This window comes from Rhineura floridana, chromosome 7, assembly GCF_030035675.1.
Source record: "Rhineura floridana isolate rRhiFlo1 chromosome 7, rRhiFlo1.hap2, whole genome shotgun sequence".
Lineage (NCBI taxonomy): Eukaryota > Metazoa > Chordata > Lepidosauria > Squamata > Rhineuridae > Rhineura > Rhineura floridana.
Genome location: NC_084486.1, coordinates 124,104 through 143,278, shown reverse-complemented (window position 1 = coordinate 143,278; position 19,175 = coordinate 124,104). Strand labels below are relative to the sequence as shown.

Genomic DNA, 19,175 nt, shown 5'->3' with positions numbered 1-19,175 from the left:
AACCTGCTGACTAGCTGAAAATGGACTGGTGAGGGAAGGCATGGAATGACCCTGGGGGCCAGAGGCACCTTGAGGCCCAACTGAACCCATGCTCCAAGGCTGAGACTGGGAAGGACAAACAGCCCAGCCACCTGAAGGAGTGTATTCTCCTTCTCCGCCTCTGTTGCATCCGCTGAATCTCGTCCAGCAGAATTGTTTCGAGTTGTCAAGGGTCTTTTAAATTCTGACCCTCATGAATATGTTGACCACTCTATAGCCCGCTGTCATGAGTTTGCATGTTATTTTGCAAACAAAGTTGCCCAGATTCATTCTGTCTTAGACGCCAAGATTAATACAGTCTCTATGGATGTAACTTCGGCTCCTGCTTGTTTAATTAGAATGGATTCTTTTCAGCTTGTTCAACCCGAGGATGTGGACAGAATCCTTGGAGAAGTACATCCTACCACGTGCATGTTAGATCCTTGCCCTTTTTGGCTTATAAAAACTGCTAGAGAGGGACTGGTTAAGTGGGTCATGGAAGTGATTAATGCCTCTTTGGGACAGGGCAGAATACCATCCTGTCTAAAGGAGGCAGTAATAAGACCTTTACTGAAAAAAACCTTCCTTGGACCCCCTATTATTAGGTAATTACCGCCCAGTATCTAATATTCCTTTTCTTGGCAAGATAATAGAGCGGGTGGTGACTGCTCAGCTCCAGGGATTTTTGGATGAGACGGACTATCTAGATCCAGCTCAATCTGGTTTCAGGCCGGGTTGTGGAACTGAGACGGCCTTGGTCGCCTTGGTGGATGACCTTTGCAGAGAGCTGGACAGGGGGAGTGTGTCCCTGTTGCTTTTACTGGATCTCTCAGCTGCTTTCGATACCATCGACCATGGTATCCTTCTGGGCCGCCTCGCTGGGATGGGACTTGGAGGCATGGTAATACGGTGGCTCCGGTCCTTCCTGGAGGAACGAACCCAGAAGGTGGTTATGGGGGACTCCTGTTCGACCACCTGGCCATTTACCTATGGGGTCCCACAGGGTTCAGTTTTGTCCCCCATGTTATTTAATATCTACATGAAACCGCTGGGAGAGGTTATCCGGAGTTTTGGGGTTCGGTCCCACCAATATGCAGATGACACCCAACTCTATCTCTCCTTTCCACCTGATGAAACCAAGGAAGCCGTCCAGGTTCTCAACCAATGCCTGGTATCAGTGATGGACTGGATGGGAGTGAACAAGCTGAAATTAAATCCTGACAAGACAGAGGTGCTCCTCGTCAGTCGGAAGGCGGAGCAGGGAATAGGGATTCAACTTGTGCTGGATGGGGTTACACTCCCCCTGAAATCACAGGTTTGCAGTTTGGGAGTGCTCCTGGACTCGGCTCTGACCTTGGAGGCACAGGTCTCGGCTGTGGCAAAGAGTGCTTTCGCTCAATTAAGATTGGTGCGCCAACTGCGCCCGTTCCTTGACCAGTCAGACTTGACCACGGTGACACATGCCTTAGTTACATCACGATTAGACTACTGTAATGCGCTCTATGTGGGCTGCCCCTGAAGACTGCTCGGAAACTGAAATTGGTACAAAGAGCTGCAGCCAGGATGCTAACTGGGGCGGGATATAGAGAACATACAACACCTTTGTTGTATCAGCTCCACTGGTTGCCCATTTGTTTCCGGGCACAATTCAAGGTGCTGGTTTTGACCTATAAAGCCTTATACGGCTTAGGTCCAGGCTATCTGTCAGAGCGCCTCTCCCTCTATGAACCTGCTCGGACTTTAAGATCCTCCAGCGAGACCCTACTTATTACCCCTTCCTTCCTGCAAGTTTATCTTGCAGAGACACAGAATAGGGCTTTTTCGGTGGCCGCCCCTAGACTGTGGAATTCTCTCCCTACTGAGGTCCGGTTGGCTTCCTCATTATCGAATTTTCGTGCACAGGTGAAGACTGTTCTATTTAGACGGGCTTTTAACCAATGTAGTTAGTTTTAACCTTTGTTTATTTAATTTCATTTTAAATTGTTTAAACTGAATATCATGTTTATTAATTATTTCTGTTTTAATGTAAGCCGCCCTGAGTTCCTTGGAAAAAGGGCAGGGTATAAATATTTTAAATAAATAAATAAGTGCCCCAAGCCACATCCTGACTGTGTGCGTGCAAGTCAGGATCAAAGGAGGCACCATACTCACCACAGGACTCTGGTTCAGGCCCCTGCCCAGCCTCCCTCTGACTAGCCATAGAGGTACTAGGAGCCTCACCATCCTCGTGGTCTGCCAAGGCTTTATTCTCTCAGACAAGACCCGGAGAGACTTGCCTTTCTTATCACCCTTATCTGCAAGAGGAAGTGAATCAGACCTTTTACCTTTTGCTAACTTGGCCTTTTTTCGTCTGGATTCCTCCAGAGACTGGACCTTAGCCAGCATAAATGCGACTTGGGCCTCCTCCTCCTCCTCCTCCTCAGAAGAGGAAAGAACTGGTACTGAGCGCTTGGGAGGCTGACGCTTAGCCAAGTCTCTCTTCTTTTGCGCTGCTTTCTTAGGCCCCATTGGAAAAATGTGAACCAGAGCCAAAGAGATAAGACCAACTGGAAGGAACTCTAAACTGTGCAAAGGAACAACTGGACAGTGCAACAACCAGCTAACAAATGCCAATTTATTATTATTGTTGTTATTATTATCAACAGCAACAATCACAACAACAATAATAAACCAAAATGGCCTTAACAAAACTATTGCACACAAACCCCAACAAACCAAGAAAATCAAATATTGTCCTAACTACATCAAAATTAATTAAGATCTAAAGTATGAGCAAAGTCTACAAAACATAAGCAATTGAAGAGGGAGGGAGAACTTTACCCCACCTAAATTAATATTAATACTAATTACACTTAACTTTATAACTAAAATTTAATCATTAATTACTACTGTATCACTATGTAAAGATGATTAAACACCACCAACCCAACCAAAACCCACAAACCACCACCCCACACAGAAACCAAAGTAAATCCCACACCCTGTTGTTACCAGGCCAGGGGGGGGGAGTAATGCTAAAATGCACTAAAAAGACTTAAAGCAGGGGGGGTAGAAAAAGGGGAGAGCAGCCCAGCCAAACAAAATAGACCAGGCTACAAGTCTAGCAAAAGGGGGCCAACTGCACAACCCCACCAAGCCACCCCTGCAGGCCTATTGACCCAGCTGGGCCCTAACCACCACACAAACCAGGCCGGACAAAGCCAGCAGACCCAGGTGCTGCAGATGGGAAATGGAGATCACCGGAGCAGCCCTGCTCCTGGCTCTGCGACCGCCGCCACCCAGCTGCTGCTTCTGCCTTTCTCCGCCAAAACAGGTGCGCGACCGCAACCGCAACTGCTGCTGTCGCCACCACCACTGCCACAACGAAGATCTTGCCTCGCCCCACATGAGGTAAGTAAGAGAGAGGCAAAAGCACCTGTCCTCGCTGCCGCCAAACCCTGCAATGAGCGGGAGAAAGGGAAAGGCCCGAAAGCCAACCAACCAGGTAGCTTTGCACAGGGCTTTGCACATGGCCACAGGCAGACCAACCATCTGCACCCAGCACCAGAGGTCATGCCCCATCAAGGCTGGGATGGGTGCAAAAAGCAATCTCCCCCTTCAACAGCAAAGCTGGGGGAGGGGGCCAGGATTGCCGTTCTTCTGGGAATGATTAGTCTCACTGTTTCCTTCTTCTAATTATACATTTCTACTCCCTCTGGTTGCTAGGTGACCGAGCGTGCTTAGTCTGTTCTACCAGCTGCAGTAGGTTCCTATGGTTGGTAGGATACAGCTGAAGTACAAATCTTTGTTTGAGCAGTGTTACACTTTTGTGCACAAGCAGGGCCAGCTCCAGGCATGCCTTGGCCCCCCATGCCCCCCCACCTACCTGTCTCCTGTCTTTTACCATTGCCCTTAATGAAGATGGTGGCCGCAGTTTCCCTAAGGGGATGAAGCCTCCACCGCCATCTTTGTTGATGGCACATGTGCGTGCTATGCACGTGCATCTCTGCCATCAACTAAGATGGCGGCAGAAGGAAAAAATGGGGCAAGGGAATGGTGGGCAGACAGAAGCTCCTGCCCTGCAATCCGTGGATGGTGCTGCGGATCGCGGAAGGGGAGCGGAGGCCCCCTCAGGGGCTCCTGTAGCTCCGGGGCCCTCAGGCCATTTCCACACCTGGCTGCCCTTTAGAACCGGCCCTGTGCACAAGTTAGGGGGGGAAAGGAAATAAAGGCACTGTTTGCAGCAACATAAAAAAGTCCATCAGAACAGAGAAAAGCAGCCAGAAGTTGCTTGTCAGCCCACATGAAACAAAATGAAAGGGAGGAGGAGATAGTGGGCGTGGTGAGGGTAATGATTGACATACCCACCTAAAAGCATGTGAGCAAAGCCTCTGCAACCACTAGAGTGGAGACTTTTTTCTCCTCTTATTATCAGCAGACTGAGTTAGTATGGAGGAAAACGGCATTATAGCTTCTGTTTGCCAGCAACGTCATGTGAACCATGCAGATTTAAAAGAGATGTCAGTAGCACAAAACACACAGTAAACCACCATGTAGATGAGCCCCTTGTTAGTGGGATTTACACAGGCTGCCAACCAGCTACTTGGTACCAGCATATAAGGCCCTATACCCGGGGTGGGTGCAGGGTGTCCTCTAGCATCCAGGCCAATCATGGCTCCCAGGGGGTCCAATTTGGCCTGTGAAGCTATTTTTCCCAAGCCAAAGCCATCTACCCATCAGCTAATGTCACAAGTGACATCAGCTGAGGGGCAGGAGGACAGGGTTTAATCCTGTATTGGCTGTGTGATTCTGTTCCCAGCAGAGAACAAGCTAATGCAGCCAAGCAGCAGGATTTAATTGTCACTCATCTGCTGAGTAGGAATTAAAGCCCAGTTCAAAAGCGCCCTTTGAAGAGGCTTTGAAATAGCTCCTGCCCTCCCATTTGCTCAAACAGGAGCGTGAGTGCTGTCTTAAAGCCTTTTCCAAGTCTCCCTCTCACAATTTAAGTAGACATATTTTATCATGTTATTGTGCATTGTTGGCCATGGCTTTCTGCTTACAGTAGAACTAAGTTATTCACGATAACAGATGTCCAATATACCTATTGCCCTTGATATGGCACAGTGAAATTGTACTTTTGTCCAGGAGGAGAGGACTCTTAAAATGTATATTGATTGTTCCACAAACAGATTACTTAGGGTACAATCCACTGGGAATTTCTACTCAAACATCATTGTAATATTTATTTATTTATTTGCTTCTACATATGTGTCAAGATGATTTATAAACATATAGGACAAACAGTTAAAAATCATTTTAAAAACAATGCAAAAATAACTGAACATAGATTTTAAAACAACGCAAATGAACATCTCTGGCAGAGACCTTTTCATCCTAGCTGGAAAAGGTGGGGGAAACTCTGGAAAAGAATGATACTGTTCACAAGGTTTTCCTTTTGGAAAGGAAAGGGGTTTCTCCTCTGCCCAGTGCCCACCCACCCAATCTCCTCCCCTCCCCCTCCCCCTCCCCACCCCTCCCACAGGTCAGTTTCACCTATCCTAAGCATGATTGCACAGGAGTAAATCCCACTGAACTAAAAAAGCATGCAAATGATCAAACCTGCCCTCTCCTCCTCCTCCCTCCTAACCCCTCCCTCTTGCCCCTTCCCTCCCCCTTCCTTCACCCCTCCCTTCTCCTCCCAATGTCCCTTCCTCCTCCTTTCCCTCCCCATCCCCCCTTCCCGCTCCCCCATGGTCAGTTTTATCTATCCTGGGACTACGACCTAGGAGACAAGGGTTCAAATCCCCACACAGCCATGAAGCTCACTGGGTGACCTTGGGCCAGTCACTGCCTCTCAGCCTCAGAGGAAGGCAATGGTAAACCCCCTCTGAATACCGCTTACCATGAAAACCCTATTCAGAGGGTCACCATAAGTCAGAATAAACTTGAAGGCAGTCCAATTACAAATATTACAATGGGTAAGATTTATCGCAACTTGGATGGCACAAGTTCTATAATGCAGTCAGTTGATGCATCCAGTGTACCATCTAGTTTGTGGAATGCCCTTCTGTTTTTGAGGCCTAAGGACGTGGAGGGGTGCAGTCTATCACTTGTTTACTCAACTGTTGCTCTTCATGGCAACTAACGACAAGCAAAGGGAGATTGAACAGTTGGGTCCAGAAGGTAATTAATACCTTTTTGAGAGGAGTGGTCCAACTCCTCGCTGCCTTGAAAGAAGTGGTAGTAAATCTGCTCCTAAATAACCTCTCCCTGGATCACCAGCAGTATAACAATTACCAACCAGCTGCTAATATCTCTTTTTTAGACATAGCACTTAAGCAGGCAGTGACTAAGTGATTCCATGTGCTCTTTTATGAGACTGATTATCTGAACCCAATGCAATCTGGCTTCAAGCCTAGTTTTGGTACATAAACTGATTGATGACTTATGCTAGGAGAAGGACAGGAGGCATGTGACCCTGCTAATTCTCCTGGACTTCTCACTAGCTTTCAGTACCATCAGCCACAGTATTCTTCGGAATTCTTCTGACTTGGGAATCAGGAATTAGAGGCACATTGATATTGTGGCTCCATTACTACCTAGACGACTGATGCCAGAGTGTGGTACTAGGTGGGTACTGATTGGCCCTGTAGATTTATATTATTGTGTCCTACTCGATTCTCTTTTTTCTCAGGTGCTTTTTAATATCTATATGAAATGGTTGGAATGGACCATTCAAGGTTTTGGAGTGAGATCCCATTAACATGCTGATGACATCCAGCTCTCTCGCTCTCTCTCTGTTTCACCAAATCCAGGTTCAGAAGTGCTTGAAGCAATGTCAGGAATCAGTAATGGGATGGATGAGGGCCAATAAACCAAAACTCATCTGTGATTGGTAGCTTGTCTGTTTAGAGAGGGTGTCCCACCTGTTCTAGAAGGGATTGCACTCTCCTTAAAGGTTCAAGTTTATAGACTGGGGGTACTCCTGCATCCAGCTTTGTAACTAGATGCTACTTAGCCTCTGTAGCAAGGAGTGCCTTTTAGCAACTTAGGCTGGTGCACCAGCTGCAGCCTCTCCTAGACAGAGATAGCCTGGTCACAGATATCCATGCTCTAGTAACATCTAGAATTGACTATAATAATGCAATGTACATAAGGCTGCCTTTGAAGATTGCTTGGAAAGTTGTTAGCTGAAAATATAACTGTCAGGCTGTTGACTGGGTCTGGTTAATAAGAATGTATCTTGGTAGTTTTATGTTTTCAAGCAAAATTCAAAGTTCTGGTCCTTACTTTTAAAGCCCTACATGGCTTAAGACCCAATGACCCGAAGGAACATATAGCAACCTAGCACTGAGGTCATCTTCAGACACTCTCCTCCATGTTCCCCTGCCATCTGAGGTAAGATGAGTATTGACTTGAGACTGAGTGAGTCTTCCTATAGTGGCATCCCATTTATGGAATTCCCTCCTTAAAGAGGCCTGCCGGGTAAAGATTTTTTTCTGGGCTTTTTTAACATTATGCTTTATTTGTAGTTTTATTTCACTTTTATTTATTTATTTATTTATTTATTCAATTTATATACCGCCCCATAGCCGAAGCTCTCTGGGCGGTTTACAACAGGTAAAAAACATCTGACATACAATGAAAACCTCATATTAAACAGTTTAAAAATAAATTGCCCAGGAAGCTCTGCTGAAGGGTGCTATAGAAATCTTCCAAGTAATTAAATTAACAATGCACAGAAAAGAAGGGAACTAGATATAGAACTCTTAAAGGTGAAAATCCATTTATAATAATTTCAAAATTAAACATTCTCCTCACACAATAGCTCAGGCACAGGTAGGATATGGAAGAAGCCACAATGTCATCAGACCAATCTGTCAACATTTAAACCAGTGGGTTCCCAAACTTTTTCCCCCATGGGCCACTTGACAAATGCTGAGGATTTTGGCAGACCACTAAATGGTTTTTCAGTCTGTGGTAGAAATTTAATGCACTGTGCTTGATGGTGGGTGATTTTTACCTTTATTTTTTCAGACCACCTGAATGAAACTCGTGGTCTGTAGACCACAGTTTGGGAACCCCTAATTTAAACCATTTAAGATAAGAGATGCTTTTATTATTGAATTCCACCTGAACTCAAGGTAGGTTGGCTGGTGTAGGTGCAATCTAGTACACCTAAGTCTCTCCTCTTGGGCAGTTTACAGCAATCAAAAACATTAAAACATATATACAATTTAAAACACATATTTTAAAAAGAATTTAAAACACATATTTTAAAAAGAATTTAAAACACAATTTTAAAATTTAAAACAATATAAAAACAATTTAAAAACACATGCGAAAATGCCTCGGAGAAGAGGAAAGTCTTGACCTGGTGCCAAAAAGATAACGGTGCCAGGCACACCTCATCAGGTACATCATTCCATAATTTGGGGGCCACCACTGAGAAGGCCCTCTCCCTTGTTGCCACCCTCCGAGCTTCCCTTGGAGTAGGCACCCAGAGGAGGGCCTTTGATCTTGAACGTAGTGTATGGGTGAGTTCATATTGGGAGAGGCGTTTCATCAGGTATTGTGGTCCCAAGCCGTGTAAGGCTTTATAGGTCAAAACCAGCACCTTGAATCGAGCTCGAAAACATACAGGCAGCCAATGCAAGCGGGCCAGAATCGGTTTTATATGTTCGGACTGTCTGGTCCCTGTTACCAATCTGGCCGCTGCATTTTGCACAAGCTACAGTTTCCAAACCATCTTCAAAGGCAGTCCCACGTAGAGTGCATTGCAGTAATCTAATTTGGAGGTTACCAGAGCATGGACAACTGAAGCCAGGTTATCCCTGTCCAGATAGGGACGTAGTTGGGCCACCAACCAAAGTTGGTAGAAGGCACTCCGTGCCACCGAGGCTACCTGAGCCTCAAGTGACAGAGATGGTTCTAGGAGAACCCCCAAGCTATGAACCTGCTCCTTCAGGGGGAGTGCAACCCCGTCCAGGACAGGTTGGACATCCACCATCTGGTCAGAAGAACCACCCACTAGCAGCATCTCAGTCTTGTCTGGATTGAGCCACAGTTTATTAGCCTTCATCCAGTCCGTTGTCGCAGCCAGGCACCGGTTCAGCACATTGACAGCCTCACCTGAAGAAGATGAAAAGGAGAAATAGAGCTGCATGTCATCAGCATACTGATGGCAACGCACTCCAAAGCTCTGGATGACCGCACCCAACGGTTTCATGTAGATGTTGAACAGCATGGGGGACAGAACTGACTCCTGCGGAACCCCATACTGGAGAGTCCAGGGTGCCGAGTAATGTTCCCCAAGCACCACCTTCTGGAGGCAACCTGCCAAGTAGGAGTGGAACCACCGCAATGCAATACCTCCCACTCCCAACTCAGCTAGTCTCCCCAGAAGGATACCATGGCGGATGGTATCTTTAGCATAAGAAAAGCAGTTATGGTTTTGTAGAGCCTCCTTTTCTTGCACTTTTCCTTTCACCTGTGCATTTTTCTTTTGCTTGAGCATGTTTCTGAACACACCTTTCTTCCTTATCAAGTGAATAACCACATCCAGCCCAGAGCTTGGAAGTAACTAGTTACAAGGAACGAATTACTTGTAATTCATTACTTTTTTGAGTAACGAGTGGGTAATTCCTTTACATTTTGATTGTAATAGAACTAGGAGTAATTTTACTACTTTTGTGGAGTAATTGTAACGTTTCCAGAATTACTTTTGGGCATTACTTTGGGGGGGAGCAGGGGAAGTCTTCTGCTCCTCCGATTTGTGGGTGAAAATCATGTGCCTCAAACTGGGCTTCTGTGCAGTGTCACTCTTTCCTCATGCTCTGTGGATGGGCAGGAGGCAACGAGGGAGGAGGCGGAGAGTGAGATGGGGTGGAGTGGAGAAAACAATTATTTTAAAAAACGGATAGTGGTGGTGAAGAATGGAGTGGAGGGGAAAAGGATCTGGAGGTCAAGAACATGGATAAAGGAGAAGGAGGCAGCAGCAGAATGGAGATAAAGAACTGTGGAGGTGAAAGATGACAATGTGTGTGTGTGTGTGTGTGTGAATACTGTGTTTGCACTTGGCACACAAAGTGGCCACCACCACCCTCTCTGGCTACTGTGCTGCATTTGCAGTATTTTAACTTTTTTGCATCTTGGGAAAATTTTTGCTTGAGTGAGTGTCCCTTAGTTGGTGGCAGGGCAGGGTCTGGTAGGTGGTTAAATGAGAAAGATTATGCTAGCTGGCTGAGTGGGGAGGGGGGGTTGCACTTGGTTTGACGTGCAAAGATCTGAGTAGTGGCCTCGGCCTCCCTCCCCAACCACCCTTACCAGCAGAGAGACCACCATTGCTATCTTATGAATAAAAATAATTATTCTACTAACTCTGTATATGTTTGTTTATTTTTAATGTTATTTTAGGCTACTTAGATGTGCAGCAGCCAAGGCCAGTGTTTTTTTAAAGTAACTGAAATGTAATTGTAGTGATTACTTTGGAGAAAAAGTAAAGTAATCAGTTACTTTCAGAGCAATTGTAATTGTAATGGTAATTACTACTTTTTGGGCCATGTAACTGTAACTTATTACTTTTTAAAAGTAATCTTCCAAGCTCTGGTTCAGCCCCATCCCATTTCAAATATAATTATCAACTCACTAACTACATTAACATTATCTGGGACTTGTTAGGCAGATTATCTTATATTAGCCAACCAGCACCTAATCTTTAGTCTTTCTAATTCTCACCAACTTCCTTTTACATACCTTTTCATAGGGCTTCCCCTCATCACAAAAAATGAAGCCAAATGCTCACCACTTTCCTCCAGGGATCATATCTATCAATTCACTAGTTAAAAGCATCTGGTACCTTACTTGTAAAGAAATACAGGTGCTCTGAATCAGCAAGATAACCCGTTCTCCTGTGATTCTTCAGCTATAGTGGCTACAAGCTAAAATAGCATTTAAATTTGTAGAACTTATACAAACACGGTACACATAAGATTATATGTTTTGAGCAGTGGGGGGGGAAGGTCAGAGCTAGTAAATATTTTATCAGGATAAACATTTGTAATGTGGGGTATTTAGTTTCCTCAATAGGTAATTAAAAAGGGGAAGCAGATGTCACCTACCAGTAAAGACATGACTTAATGCTCCTTCTTACTCAGGTCTCATTTCATGTGAACAACTGTGTGTGTTGAAAGTTTTAAAACATTTTTTTAAAATACCCTGCTAATGCCAATATATTGCAGGTTGGACACCTATAGCTAACAGAGAATAGCTTATGATAGCCCTGCAGTGTATGCCACTGTTAATTTTGCATGTTAGAGGTAGGGTTGAGGTTGGTTTGGATTTCCAGCCAAAAATCCACTTTGCCTAACACACATTGCCCCTTTCCCACCCCGATTTAGTACTCAATTTCTCCACTGTTTTCAGTTTGGAGTTCTGTGCTGGGCTAGTCCACAATATTTTGCTGCCTGAGGCAGAACAGCAAATGCTACCCCACTACCCTCAATGAATATATGTGCTGAAGTACGCTTAGTACCCAAGGCCAGCCAAGTTTTGGCACCAGAGGAAGATAATCCCACAAGGACCTCTCAGCCTCTCTGTATATAAAATACAATCATAAATTATATAAATGTTTACTGCCCTTTCATGATGCTTCAAATCAGCTGCCTGAGGCCTAACAAGGGAGACCAGCCCCAGCCTACAGTTACACTGGATTCAACATCAGCCCAACATAAAATACAAAATGCTGGGCATATATTTACAAAAAGACTTGACAGCAGCCCAACTAATTTCTAGACTTTTCCATTTTCCTCAGTTTGACAGGGTTGCATCTGTTTAGAGGACATAAACATCTCTCCTCCCTTAATGATGCTTCCATGGAGGAAGTGGCCTCACACTAGGGATGGGAGATAAAATAATTTCAGTTCTCATTTAAAGCCGAATCTACCAAGTCCACACTTTCTGAAACAATATGAGAACCAAAACACAGCCATCTGTCGAAATCTGCATGTATCTGCATGTTGCAATGCAGGTCTCCAACCAGTGTATATACAAATGGATATATTAGGGGAAAATGTGCGTAAAAATGAATATATTTGTGAAAATAACATACAAAAATGCAATACAGTAGGAGAAACTGCCTGCAAAAATGTGTACATTAGTCAAACCGCATACAAAAATGTGTGTGTGAGGAGAAATTCACACTAAAATGCTGAAGAGTTGTCATGAGGATTTTTTTTTAAAGGCAAATTGCTGCAGAAATGTGAAGAACTCAATTTAAGATCGGGAAAAATGAGAAACTGAGAGAACCTAAACTGACAGATCCTTCTATCCCTACCCCACACACTTATTTTCTCAACCTCATAAAGGTGTGATGCTGCAGCTGGCTAGGTTCTTGTGGTTCTACTCCACACTTTTAAATTTCTGTTGCAAGCCTCATGCCCAGGGCCAAATACAGCCCCCTAGGCCTCTCTGTCCGGCCCTTGGGATTCTCCATAGACCACACACCCTTCCGAGCCACACACACCACTGGCCCAGCTTCACACCCTCCTTGAATGTTTTTGCCTGGCTGGAATGTGTCCTTGAACTCTGGCAATGCTCCTTCTTGCCTGGATAGAGGAGAGAGGAGTGCATGAGTGTGTGTACAAACTAGCCTACTGGACAAAGGTGGCATTTATACTAATTGCCCTGCCGCACATGTGGCCCCATCACTGGTGTGTGGACCCCAGAAGGTTGTCCTGAAGGGAATGTGGCCTTTGAGCTGAAAAAGGTTCCCCACCCCCTGGTCTAAAGGAAACACCAGTTCCATCTCCAGACATGACTGAATTACCCGTTTCTTATCTCTGTAATTAAACCTGTTTAAGTTTATGGTGCAGATATGCCCTTGAGTGTGCATCTAGAGTCACAAGATAATGAAATCACATAGTGTAAAACAACATGATGGCTCTTTTACCTTGCTTTATCTTATTGCAAAGATACGTAGGGCAAGTCTTACAAATTCAGTGATGGGAGATGCCCCTTCAATTCCTTCAGGTTCAGGCAATACCTTTGAGGCACATTTTATGTCTCATTCCCTTAAAAGCTTACTTCTACCAGAGTATTTAGGCAGAGCTTGGAAGATTACTTTTAAAAAGGAATAAATTACATTTACTGTTACATGGCCCAAAAACGAATAAATTACCATTACAATTACAAGTGTTCTGAAAGGAATTGATTACTTTACTGTTACTCAAAAGTAACCACTACAATTAGAGTTGTTACTTGTAAAAAAACCCACTAGAGTGCCTACAAGGCGCTGGCCTTGGCTGCTGCACAGCTAAGTAGCCTAAAACATTATTAAAAATAAACACACACACACACACAGGTAGTAGAATAATTCCTTTTATCCATAAGATAGCAGTGGTGGTCTCTCTGCTGGTGAGAGAGGCGGGGAGGGAGGCAGAGGCCACCACTCAGATCTTTGTGCATCAGACCAAGTGCAACCCCCAGTAACGCCCAAAAGTAATGCTGGAAACACTACAATTACTCCTCAAAAGTAATAAAATTATTCCTCATTCCATTACAGTCAAAATGTAAAGAAATTACTCACTCGTTACTCAAAAAAGTAATAAATTACAAGTAATTTGTTTCTTGAAACGAATTACTTCCAAGCTCTGTATTTAGGCCTGGAACTTAATCTCATTTTCCAGCTCTCTACATGATGGAAGTAATCACACACTCCTTGGTAATACAATGTATTTTTGACAGCTGCATAGAGGTCACATTTGCAATTTAATGGTTGCAGAAGGGAGACAATACATCCAATAATGGTGAACATCTGATAACTGCTGATTTGGGAAACAATCCTATCCTAAAGATCTGGCAGCTGATGGGCAATAGCATTTGGCAGAAGCCCCACTACTGTGGGGGAACACCTTGGATGCACTAGCTGCTAGCGACTACTTGTGGAACCCTTCACCAGCTGAGCTGTTCCGCCAGTGAAGATATGCTGGTGGAATGGCTGAAATGGGATAAAGATGTCAGCGGCATGGGGGAGAAGCACACTGCTGTTTTTTTTTTATCCCGTTAATTCACAGCCACATAACCATTGACAGCACAACTTTATACCAGTTCAGTTTCCCTCCCAGTGACTTCACTATTGAGTTTCCCTCCCAATACTCCTGGCACCTATGATTGGGTCTTTGGGCTTGTTGGTGAGATAAATGCCTCATGACGTGTCAAGTGCCTGTCCGCTGCTGTGGCTGAATGGTTAGGAAACTGCTCTGTAGCGTTTGCAGTGTGGGTTTGAGTCCTAGGGGCTCCCATTCTTTTGCCTCAAACATTTTCCAGGCATGTAAAAGATGAGTGGGGCATGTTCCCCCACTCCTCCCCCTTAATGGGGCTCACATCTCCACTTCTCAACCCATTGCCCTCTGAGGTAATCTGAAATTCTGAACCATGGGAGGCTGCTTCTGTCAGTGTGTATCTGTGGCTATCCTTTTTGAGTGTTCAAATCCCCTGCACATTGAGCTAGGTGGATGCTGTGTTGTGTGCCCTTCCTTTCTTTTGTGTACTGTGCTCACAAACAGCGGCTGTGAGGAACACGAAAGAGTCTGAACCCCTGCCTGGAGACTGGCAGTGGGGGGGGGGTTGTCACTGGCTGTGCCAGTGGGGCTGCTGGAAGGGTGGGGATATTGTCTTCCATGTTTTTGTGGTGATACAGGGGTGTGTGCTGGGAACATCGCCTCATCATGAGTTCACAGACTCCCACTGTGTGTCAGTGGCATGTAGGAGGTTTTGTAGGCACAATCCGATTGTTGGCACTGGTGGAATTTCCAGGGATACTGAGGGCATGTCTATCATTTTTACACAGTTTTTGTGCTTTCTGGTTGTGTTTTTCCCCTCTGCAGGCTTAGCACTTATTCAATTTGGTGGTCATTCAAATGGCATAGCAGTAGCATAATTCCAGTCCCATCATAATGTGAGGATTGGATTGCTCTATTAATTACTTAATATTTATATTTATATTTATTATATTTATATCCCACCGTTCCTCCCAGCAGGAGCCCAGGACGGCAAACAGAAACGCTAAAAAACACTTTAAAACATCATTAAAAGACCTTAAAATACATTAAAACAAAACAAAGTTAAAATCATTATTTAAAAAAGCTTTAAAAACATCTTTTAAAAAAGGGTTAAAACATATTATTAAAGAAAACATATTAAAAGCAATTCTAACACAGATGCAGACTGGGATAGGTCTCAACTTAAAAGGCTTGTTGAAAGAGGAAAAATCTTCCAAAGGCGCCGAAAAGACAGCAGAGATGGCGCCTGCCTAATATTTAAGGGGAGGGAATTCCACAGGGTAGGTGCAGCCACACTAAAGGTCCATTTCCTATATTGTACAAAATGAAACTCCTGATAAGATGGTATCTGCAGGAGGCCCTCACCTGCAGAGCGCAGGGATTGGCTGGGTATATAAGGGATAAGACGGTCTTTCAGGTATCCTGGTCCCGAGCTGTATAGGACTTTGTACACCAAACCTAGAACCTTGAAATTGGCCTGGTAGCAAATGGGCAGCCAGTGCAATTCTTTCAGCAGCGGGGTGACATGTTGGCAATACCCTGCCCCAGTGAGCAGTCTCGCCACCGCATTTTGCACCAGCTGCAGCTTCTGGACCACCCTCAAGGGCAGCCCCACATAGAGCGCATTACAGTAATCCAGCCAGGAGGTTCCCAGTGCATGGACAACAGTGGTCAGGCTATCCCGGTCCAGAAACGGCCGCAGCTGTCTTACCAGCCGAAGCTTTGTGATAGTCTATGCTATACATGAATACAGTGCAGGAAGTTTTGAACAAGCAACAAAGATTAATTAATGTGCTATTGGGCATCCTCTTTCCTGATTGTGCCTCTCTTGCTCGCTCCCGTACAGGCATGCCTGGGACTGAAGACTAACTTCAGAAGCCTTGCTCTGGGTGCTGTCTTGGGGCATTCATCAAGTGCACAGAAGAAATGGGGCCTTTTCTGTGGCAGGGCATAACTCAGGAATGCTCCCCCTATCAAATCCGTCAAGGTGTTGGACTACGACCTAGGAGACCAGGATTCGAATCCCCACACAGCCATGAAGCTTACTGGGTGACCTTGGGCCAGTCACTGCCTCTCAGCCTCAGAGGAAGGCAATGGTAAACCACCTCTGAATACAGCTTACCATGAAAACCCTACTCATAGGGTCGCCATAAGTTGGAATCGACTTGAAGGCAGTCCATTTCCATTTCCATTTTGAAGACACATTTACTCCAACAGGCTTTTAAAGTGTAACACCTAGTTTCATTGTTGCCTGTTTTAAGGTGCAGCACAGTCAGTCTTGCTACTGTTAGTTTTTTTTAGCGTTGGTTATATTTGCTTTCAGAAATTGTTAGTTATATTTTTTATTATATTGTATGCGTTTTTGGTTATGCTGTACATGACTCTGAGTATATTTAGTAGAAGAGTGAGGCACAAATAATAAGTTATATTACTACTACTACTCACCATCGGTTACATTACTGGCTCAGTGGGAGACAATAAGGTAGTCAGTACTGAACCAATTCAGCTAACAATTGTGACTAGGTTTCAACTGAAAGCAATGCAACTTATGTAAAACAAGATTACATATTCCATTGGTTTCACCAGGATGTTAATCTAACTTTTTTTAGGACATATGTACATAGGTTAATTAGGTTCTACAGCAAAGAATGACAACTTGCACGCATGAAAGACAGTGAGTCTTTACTCACTGCATTTAGGAACACTCCTATCAGACATTATCAGATCATCCCAAGCAAGCTGTTCTTTGACGAAAGATATTATTTATAAAAATATTTGTATACCGCTATTTCGTTAAAAACAACAAAGCAATTTACAACATGTTTAAAACAACCATCATCACCATAGAATTTAAAAAAAACATTAAAGATACAATAAAAACAAAGGTCAATTCTTGCGGAAAAAAGCATGTTCCTAATTGCCTGCATAAGCCTGGCAAAACAGAAAGGTTAAAAGCAGGTGCTTAGAAGTTAAAACAAAAGATGCCTGCTGAATCTCTGCTGGCAGAGCATTCCAGAGGGCTGGGCTGATGATACTGAAGGATCGATTTCGTGTTAATGTTAAATGAGCCTCCCCAACTTGGGGGGACGACCAAAGCCGCTCTTGCAGAAAATCTCAATGATTGAGCTGGGATATAAGGCTTCTCTAAGATACCCTGGACCTAAGTTGTTTACGGCTATGTAAATGAATATATGTTATTTATTTTATTTTATTTATTTATTGCACTCTGGGCGGTTTACAGCAATCAAAAACATTAAAACAAATACACAATTTAAAAAACATATTTTAAAAAGAATTTAAAACACAATTTTAAAATTTAAAACAATATAAAAACAATTTAAAAACACATGCGAAAATGCCTCGGAGAAGAGGAAAGTCTTGACCTGGCGCCAAGAAGATAACACTGTTGGCGCCAGGCGCACCTCGTCAGGTACATTGTTCCATAATTTGGGGGCCACCACTGAGAAGGCCCTCTCCCTTGTTGCCACCCTCCGAGCTTCCCTTGGAGTAGGCACCTGGAGGAGGGCCTTTGATCTTGAACGTAGCGTACGTGTGGGTTCGTATTGGGAGAGGCGTTCCATCAGGTATTGTGGTCCCAAGCCATGTAAGGCTTTATAGGTCAAAACCAGCACCTTGAATTGAGCTCAGAAACATACAGGCAGCCAGTGTAAGCGGGCCAGAATCGGTTTTATATGTTCGGACCGTCTGGTCCCTGTTACCAATCTGGCCGCTGCATTTTGCACAAGCTGCAGTTTCCGAACTGTCTTCAAAGGCAGCATTTCTTCAAGACACTGAGAGACAGATGACTCTCCAGAGTTAAATGGAATCAGTTGATAGCTTTGTTCCAAAGCAGGAATGAATAATTTCTATAACAATTTTCATGGGACAAAAGGCATTATCAATTTGCATACATTTCCAATAACCTAGTAGAACAAATGACAACTGACAGATACATGAAACTGCCTTGTTCTATAGCATTTTTATTTGTAAACAGACTTCAGATCTGGAAAATCATTATATAAGGATTTGCATCTAAGCAAAGAAATCTTCACTGATTAATCATGAGTATGGGTTAATAAATTGATTAATCTGTTGAATAAATTCGCATTTGGGTAAAACAATAGCTCTGAAGCAAAAAGCATACTTTCTTTATTTGTAGATTATGCATGCATGTGTCATAGTAGGCATCACCGTAGAACAGACATTTCCTCCAATGTCTTTTAAGATGGTGCTTGCCCCTGCACTTTTTATGTGTACTTGCCCAAATAACCAGGAACATCTTTTTAGTCAACTAAAAGTTTTTAAAATGATTGAGCTGATTAATTAATTAAACACCACATCCATTCTTGAAGACATATTGAATTTGGCCTTCTTTCGCTTTGTTTTCAATCCATGAACATTACATTTTTAACTGTGCCGCTATAACCATCATGACTACAAATTAACTTAAATATAGAAACGGATGCTAACACACACGCGGTCTGCACAAACCAACCTAGGATATCACAAGAACCCTGCAAGCTGCATGTTGCCTTGTACTGTCATGAAGCCCAATCCTATGTTTCCTTGAAAAGAAGCCCTACATTATTAAACATGTACATGTGTAGACTAAGGCTGAAGACAGGCTTTCTAATTCTGGAGAAAGTGGTCTGAATGCATGTTCTATGCTCTGAAAATAAGTGTCTTCAAATGCAGCAAAGCATTCAAATCACTTTCACCACAAGACTGTTGGCCTGCTTTCAGCCTTAGACAGGTAGAATATCTTCCTTTCCTACCTTTGACACCTGAAGGGGTCTTTTGTGTTCAGAGCCCCCCTGCAGTCGGAAGCCCCAAGGGGCCCCTCCAGAGAGGGAGACAACCACCTCTTCTTCTTCAGCTCCCATGATTTCAGCACTGTTTCTTTCTTTTGGTGACAAATGTCCTTTAAAAAAAACAAAAACCTTTTATTCTTAAGGGATGGTGCTTTCCTCTTCCATTGCTACAAGTCGTATCTACCTTCTCAAGTATGTCCTAAAGCCCACTCCTTCTTTTTCCCCCTCCTTATCCTCATGTATAAGAGAGTTCAGTCCAGCAAGACCAATGCTCCATACCCTTCTAGATCTTCAGCTGCTGAGCAGG

At 44.0% G+C, this 19,175-nt stretch overlaps 1 protein-coding gene across 11 annotated transcripts in view; it reads right to left on the bottom strand.

The window, feature by feature from the left end:
* The window catches only part of SYNPO2L (synaptopodin 2 like), a 100,466-nt gene extending 81,291 nt beyond the window's left edge, over positions 1-19,175 (bottom strand). The window contains exons 1-2 of one of the 11 annotated variants that reach the window (XM_061634596.1): positions 19,148-19,175; positions 18,833-18,978 (exon numbers count right to left, since the gene is read on the bottom strand). In XM_061634596.1, coding sequence (XP_061490580.1) covers positions 18,833-18,940 — 108 coding nt within the window. In that variant the 5' untranslated portion in view covers positions 18,941-18,978; positions 19,148-19,175. The other 10 variants (XM_061634595.1, XM_061634593.1, XM_061634592.1 and 7 more) reach the window with 10 other exon arrangements.